At 39.2% G+C, this 12,290-nt stretch overlaps 1 protein-coding gene across 1 annotated transcript in view; it reads left to right on the forward strand.

The window, feature by feature from the left end:
* The window catches only part of LOC139728983 (ATP-dependent RNA helicase TDRD9-like), a 38,401-nt gene that overhangs the window by 14,571 nt on the left and 11,540 nt on the right, over positions 1-12,290 (forward strand). The window contains exons 13-24 of the mRNA XM_071639909.1: positions 293-424; positions 1,092-1,254; positions 1,706-1,769; positions 2,492-2,603; positions 4,239-4,292; positions 5,466-5,585; positions 7,847-7,954; positions 8,549-8,649; positions 10,063-10,137; positions 10,742-10,846; positions 11,282-11,369; positions 11,731-11,838. Coding sequence (XP_071496010.1) covers positions 293-424; positions 1,092-1,254; positions 1,706-1,769; positions 2,492-2,603; positions 4,239-4,292; positions 5,466-5,585; positions 7,847-7,954; positions 8,549-8,649; positions 10,063-10,137; positions 10,742-10,846; positions 11,282-11,369; positions 11,731-11,838 — 1,230 coding nt within the window. The remainder of the gene's footprint in view (positions 1-292; positions 425-1,091; positions 1,255-1,705; positions 1,770-2,491; positions 2,604-4,238; positions 4,293-5,465; positions 5,586-7,846; positions 7,955-8,548; positions 8,650-10,062; positions 10,138-10,741; positions 10,847-11,281; positions 11,370-11,730; positions 11,839-12,290) is intronic.

Raw genomic sequence — 12,290 nt, forward strand, 5'->3', positions numbered from 1 at the left:
AGCAAATTGACCCATTTTCCTCACTGATATTTCCTGCTGAAATGTCTGCCATCACTGAATCCACATTGTAATTCATTTGGGGGAAAATCCCCCTTAGTGGGACCTGACCCATCTGCAGTGGCCCTTTGTCACTGAAACTATATAGATAATTTCTCCCTCTCCCCCTCCCCTTTCCCCCTCTCCTCCCCCTTCCCCTCCCTCTTTCCCTTCCCTCCCCCATCTCCCACACCAACACCATTACAGGTCTGTAGACAATTGTTGCAAATAATATTGTGTCTCTTGCCCCCACCAGCGCTGCCCTCTGCAACAACTGGTCCTTCAAGTGAAGGTCCTGAACCTGGGAGAGCCCAAGGCCATCTTGGCCCTGGCCCTGGAACCACCCAACCTGGACAGCATTGAGAGGACCATTCTGCTCCTGAAGGAGGTGAGGCAGAAAAAGGACATTTTCAGTTCCATCTTCCAGATATACTGACTAGACTCTGCAAGAATATTCATCAAGTAAACCAGTTGATTTACATATGCATGGACTGATAGAATGTTGAAGTTTGAATCCATGACCCTTTGCTGACACTGAGCAGAGGTGCTTATGTCAGGGCAGAATCAACTGACCGGAATAAAAAAACAAACAAACCCCAAAACAGTCAACATTTGTTTTATAAACTGAACATATGCTAGATATTACATTGTAAGATATATTTCCAAAACCTCACCTATTTCATATCACTCGTTAAGAGGATGGTCAGTGTGTGGAGACAACATTATTTGAATAATGAATGTGTTCGCGACCATGGAAACAAACTCTGTTAATGACATCATCTTTCTCACTCCATGACCTCTCTCAGTGGTCACAAAGACTTTTTCCAAATTCTGAGATGTGTGACCATGTTTGGACAAGATATTTTACCTCTCATTTCCTATTGACCTAGGTGCAAGAATTAGTATCTGGCAATGTCTGCATTTTATAGCAGGGCCCTCTAGAATGTCATTGCCTATGCCCAAGAGAGTGCCTTAGTTTCTTTATTTGAGTCTGCTCTCGCGTCATTCCTTTGTGGCAAACGTTGTTAGAAATTGATATGTTGCTGCTCCTCCAGGTTGGAGCATTGACAACGTTGCGGTCAAACATTGCCAACCCCCACGATGGCGACCTGACCTTTGTCGGCCGTGTCCTGGCAGCACTTCCTGTGGACATCCGAATCGGCAAGCTGCTCATGCTGGGGCATGTATTTGGCTGCCTCAAGGAATGCCTCGTTATCGGTCAGTTTTTAGAATTGCTGGTGTACTTACGCACTTACATTTAAAGAAGCCATAAAACTGAGAAGCTTTGCATTGTTGATGGTACATATTATGTAACCAACTCAAAACTACAATGCTTCAGGTTTCATGTTACTAGGGTGGAAATTTGACATTGAGAGCAGGTTTCCCTTTTGTGCCACCTGCTTTGTAAGGGTCCCGTAGTCAATATTTTCCAGGAACAAGTCAGTGTTTAGTGATGTACTGTACTCTATGGATGCAACAATGCATTTAAAAAAAATGATTCTTAGGATGTTGTGTATTCTTGATAGTTTAGTTTGCTCATAACCCTGTCATAACCAATTTCATAATTTTTCATGTCACTTGTTAGGCCATGAACCCTTGTTGATTACTGGGTTCATTTATTCCAGACATTCTACGCCATTTCTTGTATCCTACAATCTTGACACTCTAGGGGCTGGTCTTTCACTGAAGAGCTTCTTCTCACAGCCATACAAGAGGGCGCTGGATGCATACAAGTAAGTGTGTAGCTTCAGGTGTTTGTGCTTGTGTCTGTGTTATGTAATAAGTATTCTTTGACAGTTTTGTGTGTTTCATTCAGTGTTGTATGTGGTGGTGTTTTATGTTAGTGATTCAGTGAAGTACTGTTATACTGTATGAAAATAACATCAAAGAAAACATACTTTGCAGTTTTATTTTATGTACTATAAAAAGGTCAAAACTGAAATCCACTCTAATGTGAAATCTAACAATTGGAATGGAAGAAGTGTCATTAAAAATCAGACCTAGAATGAGAAGAATATGGTATTTTAGAACTCCTCATGTTTTCAGCAAGAAATGATGTTTCTCGCAACCACACAGGTATGTTAGATGAAGTGACAGTTGAATTGCCTCACAACTGTCTTATTTGTTTGCGCTTTCTCAAATAGGTTTTTGATGTATACTTCAGCAACTTCTTCCTGAAAATTCATCATTGCAAAGTTAGTGTAACCCTATTTTTATTCGATGTAAAAGACAAAATTTATTAATTTTTTAGCTTATCATTTCAAAACACAATTTTATGACAGAGTCGTGCACAGAGACTTGTTGTGCAAAATGTGTGAATATTATATCTACTTTTACAGTAAGTCGTGATTATCAATTTACATTGAAATAAATTAAGTCTCTGTGTAAAGTTTATCATCAAGTCTAGCCGTGATCTGCCTTTCATGTTCCTCCCTGCACCCCATCCCCACCCTAGATCCAAACTGAAGTGGGACGGGGGAAGTTTCAGTGACTGTATCGCCATTGTGAATGCCTACTGGGAGTGGGAACGGTGTCAGGAAAATGGCTACTTTGCGCGTCACAGAAGGGTATGTCTCATGCTAAATACCTCTTCCCTAGCTCTATCATGAATAGCTATTCTACGTATGCTCGGAATTATCAAGGTGTTTGGTTTTTTTTTTTGTCTTGCTTTCCTCATTCAGTGCTGTGATATTTTCTAAGGTTGTATTTCTCTTTCATTAAGTTCTGCTAAAAGAGTATTTCCATACAGAGAGTTATGACTGTTTTTACTGTGACCAGATGTTCTGTAGATGTTATGCTCCTGTTATGAATTGGTGCCTGACTTTAACCTCATTCTTTGTTACTTGTCCTGTTGTTAGAATGATCAAGTTTTTTAAGCCTCCGCAACGAAGTGGCCGGAGGCATTATGTTTTCGGGTCGTCCGTCCGTCCGTCCGTACGTCCGTACGTCCGTCCGTCCCATTTTGTTTTTGTCGATATCTCAAGAACCGTGTGGTGGTTTTACATCAAACTTGGTATGAGGGTATATCCTTGGGGGATTATACTTTGTGTGGATTTTAGGGTCACAGGGTCAAAGGTCAAAGGTCACAGGTTATTTTGTGAAAAAAAAATTGAAATTTCATGTTTTTCTCCATATCTCGCAAATGGTTCAAGGTATCTTCATGGAACTTAGTATATATGCTTGTACCGATGGGCAGTGATTATCTAGGGAAGTTGGGGGTCATGGGTCAAAGGTCAGGGGGTCAAAGGTCAAGGTCAACTCCTCAAAATATCACTACTTTCCTTAAAATGCAATATGCCTGAAGGTTGTTTTTTTTTAACTTGATGTATGGCATGTATTACCCAATATATATTTTTGGGGAAGCCAAAAGGTCAAAGGTCAAAAGGTAAAAGGTCAAGTGAAAGTGCTAAATTGCACTTTTTCCTCCATATCTCGAAAGTAACTCAAGGTATCATCATGAAACTTACATATTTATGCATGTTCAACCTAACAGTGATTCTCTTTGGAACTGTGAGGTCAAAGGTCAAAGGCCAGGTTTAGATAATGCTATTTTCCCATTTGATACTGAAATTATACTTTTTCTCAATACCTTGAAAATTACTCAATGCATAAACTTATAAAAGGGTCAAAAGTCAAGTAAAAATCATCAGTTCCCCAAATACCTGCACTCTGACATTTTAATCATTCATCCAATTGAACCTAGTTCTAGGAAAGTGAACATTCAGCACATTTGTGTCAAACCTGTCATTTTAATATTTTGCCACTTGTGTGAAACTGTCATCACACATTGTCAAGACATTGTACTATAGACCTATTAGGAGAACCATGCATTATGGCGGAGGCATATCAGTAGCCGTAGCGATATATCTAGTTTGTCTTGTTTTGTTTTTGCAGGAAGACATCGCGATAAGAGAATTTTCAGCCCTTCCCTCCCCTCAGAAAAACAAAAAGCCTACAAACAATAAAGAAGTAATCTGAAGTGAAGAAACAAATAATGTGATTAGAGGAACAAATGACAAGAATTAGGTTACTTTTACCTTTCAGTAATATTTTTGGGATGCTCAGGTGGTCTTCAATGAAAACTTGCATTTTGAAATTTAGTTGTCTGTATTCATTGTGGAATGCATACCTGAATAAAATGTTTTCTTCCTCTGGCTTTTGCTTTCATTGAGTTTATGTTGTATCGTTTGTTGCTATGACAGGCAGAGAGAGACTGGGCAGATGAACACATGATACAGCTGAACCCTCTCAAAGAGGTACTGGTGTTAGGTTCTCCTATTCTGTTTCTGTTTGTCTGTTTTTTGTTTTTAATTTTTGCTCTGTTCAAAACATCTTAGCATAAGGTGCTGTTGGCCCTTGTTGTACATTTCTGCACCAACATTGGCAAAGTGTATAACTGCCATGTCATCTTTAAAGTCATGGTAACACTTTAGGTGAAAGACCACACCCCGTACAAGTTCACATTTGCATACAGAGTATTATATTTTGGATCAAAAATTTACCCTCTGGTGATTGGTTGAAAGAGCTCCATGTGATAATAGGTATTTTCAGCTATTTCAGAAAGTTGACACTCCATAAAGTACTATTTGCAAAATGACGTCACAAATCAATTCTGAAATTGTGCGCAGCTTCGCACCGTCACTCTAAAATGTAACAATTTCCAGCAAAACAGCCACAAAGCATTTTTGACATTTCACACTGCTCGTACCGTCACTCTGTGAAATGTATCGATTTCTAACAAAACAGTTGTGACATCATAAAAACAATTCTGACATTGCGTATTGCTTCACACCTTAACACCGTGCATCACGCGTTGTCAGTAGGGAGCTTTAAATTTGCGGTCAATGTAGGATACCTTCACAACATCGCATCCACCATACGACTTCTCGCTTTGCATTTGCCACCATTTCGCCTTCTTTTGTTTTTAATTTTTGATCCAAAATATAAAAGAAATATACTTTGCCTAATTTCGAGTGTCTTGTTCAAACTATAGGCCTTGGTGCCTCAAAAAGAACTATTCTCTTCGGGGCTGCGCCCCTCAGTGAATAGTTCTTTTGGAGTCACCTCTGCCTATAGTTTTAACAAGAAACTCTCAAGGCAAAGTATATTTGTATAATATCAAAGGAATTGTTTGGTACACACTCTATACCAAAATGAGACATAGAATAAGAAAGTTTATGGCTATTTCGATGTTATTCTCAAATTAATGAACATAGCATTCTATGGGCATTTTAGAAAAGCACTATAACCTGACAGATGCTCAAATCCTGAAAGTCATCTGTATTTTGCCAACATATTCGGTAATCATTTTTGTTTTTTGTTACTCCAAAGCAGAATGACTCTTTCAGTCCAGACTTTGTGTTTCCTGCCAATGTGCTACAGGATATCATTGAATGGTTATATGCTATTTTCTGTGTGTACTACTGAAGGTCTCCAAACTGGTGAAGGAGCTGGAAGACAGGCTGTCAAACTACAACATCCATCTTCCCAAGGGGAATCCCCGCAACCAGCCCCGCAGTGACCACACCCACAACCTCCTCATCCTCAAGGTTTGCTTTCATTTTCCACCTAACAAGATGGCTGGATAGCCCTATATTATTTAGCTGCACTAGCTGGTCTTCCATGGGGTGCAGTTGTGAGTACTTTGGGAGGATCACTACACTGAGTTTAATATGCACCCTGCTCTTTTGCTATGAATGAAGGAAGCGGGATCTGTATGTGTGCGGGTTGTGACTCCCTCACACACAGTAACTTCATTTTATGTCCTATGTGAGGGACAAAGTTTTTTGCCTCTACATTAGAGGTGACGGCATGATACTGTAAAAGTGGAAATATTCGCGGTGTTGAAATTTTCGCGCATTTCGCGCAACCCGAAACTAGCGCGAAAATAAAAGCACGCGAATATTTTTGCTTGCCATATGTTCCAGTAGTCGATGTCTTGATTCCGCGGAATTAAAAACACGCGAAACTCTTCTCAGCTCGCCCAACGCGAAAAGTTAGTCACACGAAAATATCCACTTTTACAGTAATGCAGATCATTGCTCAGTAAGATTCACTTCCATCCAAACCTGCACCCAAACCTGAGCCATTCGATTGAGAGGTATTTATGCTACCAAGTGAGCCACCTCACCGCCCAGTCCTCAGTGATGAATGGCACAGATAAAAAAGATAGGTGCAGAGCTTCCATATCAGAATATTTGTATACTGTAAAACACGATATTTTCGCGACATGAAATTTTCTCGAATGGGAGCCGACAGCGTTATTTGCAGCATGACATTTCTCAGGATGCCTCTAACATTCAATGCATATAGTGTAGATAAGATCTTTAGCGTACATTTTAATTTTGCAAAACTCGGCCCTGGCAGAATCGCAAAATTAAAATGCACCTGAACATTCCGCGTTTTACAGCATTCATTTATTCATTAATTCATCCATCCAATCATCCTTATTTTCATTCATTCATTCATTCATTCAGATTTTTTTGTATCATTAATATATATACAGACATATCATTTTTTATGCCTCCGCCACAAAGTGGTGCCCGAGGCATTATGTTTTCGGGTTGTCCGTCCGTACGTACGTCCGCTTTCGTTTACGTGATAACTTGAGTAATATTTACTGGAATTTTACCAAACTTGGTCCAAGTATAAAGTATGATGGGGCAATTACTTAATTAGATTTTGGGTGAAATCGGCCAAAGGTCAAAGGTCAAGGTCAAATCATGAAATTGTATCCGTTTACGCGATAACTCAAGACTGGATCAAGCAAATTTTACCAAACTTTGTCGGAGGATGATGTATGATGGGAAAATTACTTGATTAGTTTTTTAGTGATATCGGACAGAGGTCAAAGGTCAAAGATCAAGGTCGAATCCTAGAATTTATCTTTTAACGTGATAACTCAAAATTGGAAGAAGCAGCTTTCACCAAACTTAGTCCAAGGATGATGTATGATGGGGCAATTAGTTGAGTAGATTTTAGTGACATTGGCTAGAGGTCAAAGGTCAAAAAGTCAAGGTCAAATGCTAAAAATGTTGCTATTTCCCCCATATCTATGCAATGCCCGAAGGTATTTTCTTGAAATTTAGTGTAGACATTTACTACTGAGTAAAGATTCTCCAGAGAGTTTCATGTCGTAAGGTCAAAGGTCAAAAGGTCAAAGGTGAGGTGAAAAGGTTGCAATATCACTTTTCTCGCAAATGGTTCAATGTATCTTCATGGAACTTGGTACATACGCATGTACTGACTGGCAGGGAGTATCTAGGGAATTTAGGGGTCATGGGTCAATAGTCAGGGGGTCAAAGGTCAAGGTCAACTCCTCAAAATTCTACTATTTCCCTCATATACTAGTATATGCAATGCTTGCATCATTAGTTTTAAAACTTAATATATACATGCATTACCTAATGGAGATTCTCTTGGAAATTTCCAGCCAGAAGGTCAAAGGTCAAAGGCCAGGTTTCAATGCCCCTCCCTAAAAAATCTCTTTCTTTCTTCATACCTTGGAAATTACTCAATGCATAAACTTATAACGGGGTGGGTCAGAAGTCAAGTAAAAATTCTCAATTCCCCAAATATGTGTACCTGAACTCTTAGACAATTATAGCAAACCCAGTTCAAGGGAAGTGAACATTCAAGATATTTCTGACAAACTTTTCATTTCAATATTTTGCCATTTATGTGAAACTGTCATCACACATTGTGAAGACATTGTACTATACACCTATTGGGAGAATCATGCATTATGGCGGAGGCATCAGTCGCCATAGCGACATTTCTAGTTTTTTTTATAATTTTTTTCAAATGCCAGGTGGTCCTTGCTGGAGCCTTCTATCCCAATTACTTCACTTGGGTCCCATCAGATGAGGCTGAATCATTCAAGATACTCTCAGGGAAGGATCCATGCACCACTGTCATGGTAAGTCTCCTCCGTCTTTCTGTCATTTACCTGTCTCATCACTTCTGTTTGTCTTTCTCCTACCCCTTCTCCCCAGTGGAAACAATTACTACCGAAAGAATGCATGCATGTGTCTGTAATACCACATGGTAGATATGATTATGATTTCTTACTTCAAATAGCCATGCTGACCTTTGATTCTGAGTGTGTGCACCCAGTGTGGCAAGATGCATCGTGGGATTTTTTTTTTTAAAGCAATTTGTGTGTGTGTGTGTGGGGGGGGGGGGGGGGGCGTGTCGTTCACACACACGGTTCATGTCTAATTATTGTGAGAGTTTTAAAAAAATATCATGAGCTGGCTCAATTTTTTTCATCGTGATGTGTATGGTAAAAGTTAATAGATTGTTTTTATCTACATATCAGACTTAAATGTTATTGCATTATATTTCAAAAACCATCGATGTATATAGAATGCATGTGAACCAGCCTGCAGTAGTTCAAGTGGCTCAGGTAGACCACGTAGCCTCTTCCAGGGTGTCCAGTGTTTACAGAGGAGGCTGTCAGCATGTTTTTACATGTTTGTTTATTTGTTTGTTTGTCTATTTGTTTGTACAGGTCCAGAATGTACCCCCTCATGGCCACCTGTACTCCTCCAACATTGGCAAACTCTTTGGTCCCTGTGGCAAGGGCAAGCAGCTGTTCTTCGAGGAGTCCAAGTAAGTGTGAAGCTGGCTGAAAAAATCTGCTGGATTGTTGCCTGCTTAGACATGCTCAATGAGGGTTGATCACAAGAGGTTTCTGGAAAAGTATAGCCGTGCATAGCATTAGCATTTGAAATCTGAACCTGGCTTACTGTGATTTTTAAGATTGCATGTCCATACGTGAAGCCTTTTGGTTCCTGGACATTCATGATGATGATGGATCAGTTGTCTCAGCTCAGTATTATGACAGGGAATGAAATAAAGAAATAATAAGTATTCTGAAATCATGAGACATCCAAGACACTTGTCAGAGCTTCACTTGTGTGTTTGCTCCAGTTTTGAGTCCAGACAAATGTTTAGCTCAGTCAAGCTACTTGAAGTGAAAGTTGCATCAAATTGCATCAAATCATATCTTTTGAGAGTTTAGTCAACCATGACCTCAGAATATGTTCTACTTGTGCTAAGTCCATATATGACTCTGCACTCCTGAGGTCTGTTTTTGGTCTGCTTCATTTTTGCCTTTCGTTTTTCTACATCAGTTCAATTAAAAGAGTACATGACAGACCTTGAAGAATTTCTCTTTTTTTTTTTTTGGGGGGGGGGGGGGGGGGGGAGGCAGGCAGTTAGTTCAGTTGCATGGCAATCAGTAGTTGAAACCAGGAAGTTTCTAGTACGAATTTCAGAACTATATGTGACCGTGCACCACAAAATGAACAAAAAGTCGCACACAATGATTTTGTGTGAGGATTGAAAATAGGTGAAATGGATCAACCTTACCAATTTTGAGTTTTTCATATTTTCTGAAAGAGCAAGTCTTTTTCTATTTAATATTAAAGTTTGGGATCATAAAACAAACAGGAACTTGTGTTTTCAGCAGTGTTTCATGAACACTTTTTGGTGGAATAGTGTGATTAGTTGTTTCTCATAGAACCCTTTTCCCATTTCTAAGAAAACCTGGTCCATACACTTCACTTTCAACTTCAATAACTTTATAGAAAATGATGCTACTACATTGAAAGTTGGTATTAATCATGGACAGAATGTGCTAATGAAGCATGCCCAATTTCAGCTTAATCTGATAATCCTTTCATTGTTGTTGCTGCGGTGGTCAACATCCTGTTTTTTGTTCAATTCATCCCACAGCTGCCATAGCTTGGTAAAGATTAAGCGATTGAATATACCCTGTACTTCAGAGCCTGTTTTCTCAGTTCACACTTTCCAGAGTGTGTCCTTTCTTTCTAATATTTAGATAGGTTAGGAGAGTCCATTTGAATTGAGTTATACATCATTTTAAAGCTTAAGAGTCTGCTCTTTCAGAATTTACTCTTAACTAAACATCCATGTCTGGCGACTTTTTGTTTTGTTTTGTGATGCAGGGTCACATATTTAGTGTGTGACATGAAATGGATGTTTTGCTCTCCTCCCCAGACTCTTTGTCCAGTTTGATCGGCAAGACGACAGGAGTGCCATTCTCCCTGCTGTATACCATGCAGTCAAGATGAGGTAAGATTGCAATGAGAGAAAGAAGAAAAGAGAACTGTACCCTATTTGCATATTTCATGGTATATGTATTTTTGTATAAATTATCAAAAGAGTTACAAGGGCTTGTCATGTGCAAACTTGAATTAAAAGTGTTATTTCTGTGAAGTTATGGTATGGCATCTCATATTTCTTATATATTTGCTTTGATATGCGGATGTGGGTAATTGTAATATAATGGTGCACCCTACCAGCTTTTCATTCCACCACACAAAATATTGTTGTTACTGCAATTTTTTTAATCATTATGAGCTGCCTTGAGTAAGCAGACCTTGTGTGAGTGAAGCAGGTGGGATTGATTATTCCCTTTGTTACATTTGGACGATATTTCTAGTATTATTGATAGGTCTTTATGATATATTGATCTGTGATCAATGTATATTTTTAATCTACATGTAATGTGTTTATCTCGATTAATATTCTACTTGATATATCATTTTTCACTCTTTTCCCTGTTAAGTTTTCACTTGGTCTTGCAGATATTTGTGAAGGTTACGTTCATCCATTGAGCTGCATATTCATATTTATTTTCTAATTTATTCATTGACCATGTGGTTGCTGTTGACAGACATCTGAAGATGAAGCTAGAGCTAGACGTCTATGAAATTGACCACAATGCCACCCAGGAGACCGCTGATTCTGGCCGAAGTGACCAGAGGCTACGGACCTCCAGGTTGGTAATTTGCTGGGTAACACAGTGTAGAGACTCACTAGATACCACCACAACACCAATAAGCTCTCAGGATTTTCGTTTTGTTGCCACAGACACAGAAAGTATTGTAGGCTGTTCATGTGTATTTCTACATACTGGTAGTTGTATGAAAGTGTAATGGGGTGAAATTGAACCATGTTGAAAGATACACAAATCAAAGTGTGTATTTCCACATAGTTTGCAAAAAGTGGAATGTTGCATTCACTTTAATTCTTAGAAAATCAAGAATTTTAGCTAGTGCTTGCTGTTGTTTTAATCAAATCCCTGTTCTAATTATCACAAATGCATTGCTGCTTATCTGTTTTGTTGGTGTTATAAATCATGGATGCACTAATTGTGTTCTGTGCTGCTCAATTTATGTCATCTTTCTTTCCTGCTTTCTTTCTTCACTGACAGGAAATCTGTGAGCATGGGCTCCAGTCAGCCGCAACAAGTTCCACTGCCAGGTTTAATGGATGACTGGATTTGTATTGTTCCAACTGAGGTATATATATTGATATATGCATACATATAGATATGGTTGATATACTGTAAAATATATACTTACATTTTCCTTTCTCTAGCTACTGCTAAGTAGTAACTACCAGGTGAGAACCCTTGTTCCTACTGCTCACAAAGTTTGATCTGTAGGTTGTGAAGGTTGGAGTCATGATACCGTGACAAACTTTAGAGCCCACTCCGAAATGATGCGATCACTAGTCTAGATTATATCCTCTGGATGAACAAATTTGAATCCCCATGTTCGAGTGTCATAGAAGGCCTTCACTATTAGAAATGGTTGTAAAAGATATACTACACAGATCAGTTTGTGCTGAGCAAATTCATTTTCCATTTCTGCACGTCAGATCATCGATGGCAACCGATTTTGGGCACGCCACTTCTCCCGAGAATTGCAGGACACGCTGAGAGAAATCATGGAGGGCGCCAACGATGTCGGGATCAGGGAAGTTGAGGTAAGTGGTTAGGTCGACGGCAAAGATAATGATGAGGTTGATGACAATACTTAATACAGGGATGCCCGTTTTGAGCAAAAGCCTGAATTTGGATCTTGGTAGTACCAAAGTTTAGGCCCTTTTGTGTGCAAAGTAGCTTCATGTACAGGTGTCGATGTATTTCACGCCCTGGCTTTCATTCTAACTGGCATTCCTGTTAATAATTGTCATTTTATACGTCACTATGACAATTTTGCTGGCAGATTCTGCAGAATTACACTGCCACCACTGCTATACCACATTTTATGTGTGCAAGGTACTGGGCACAGTTCTCGCCAAATATTGTTTAGTATATGCTTTTGGAGGTAATATGGACCAAGATCAAAGGCTATAAGGTCAGTGAACTTGACTCAAAGATCAGTAGCTTTTTACAGCCATGGGATGAGATTGCCAACTTCACACTGCAAATGGAT

Source organism: Diadema antillarum, unplaced genomic scaffold, assembly GCF_040938485.1.
Source record: "Diadema antillarum isolate AM-2024a unplaced genomic scaffold, OU_Dant_1.0 seq00000209_RagTag, whole genome shotgun sequence".
Classification (NCBI taxonomy): domain Eukaryota; kingdom Metazoa; phylum Echinodermata; class Echinoidea; order Diadematoida; family Diadematidae; genus Diadema; species Diadema antillarum.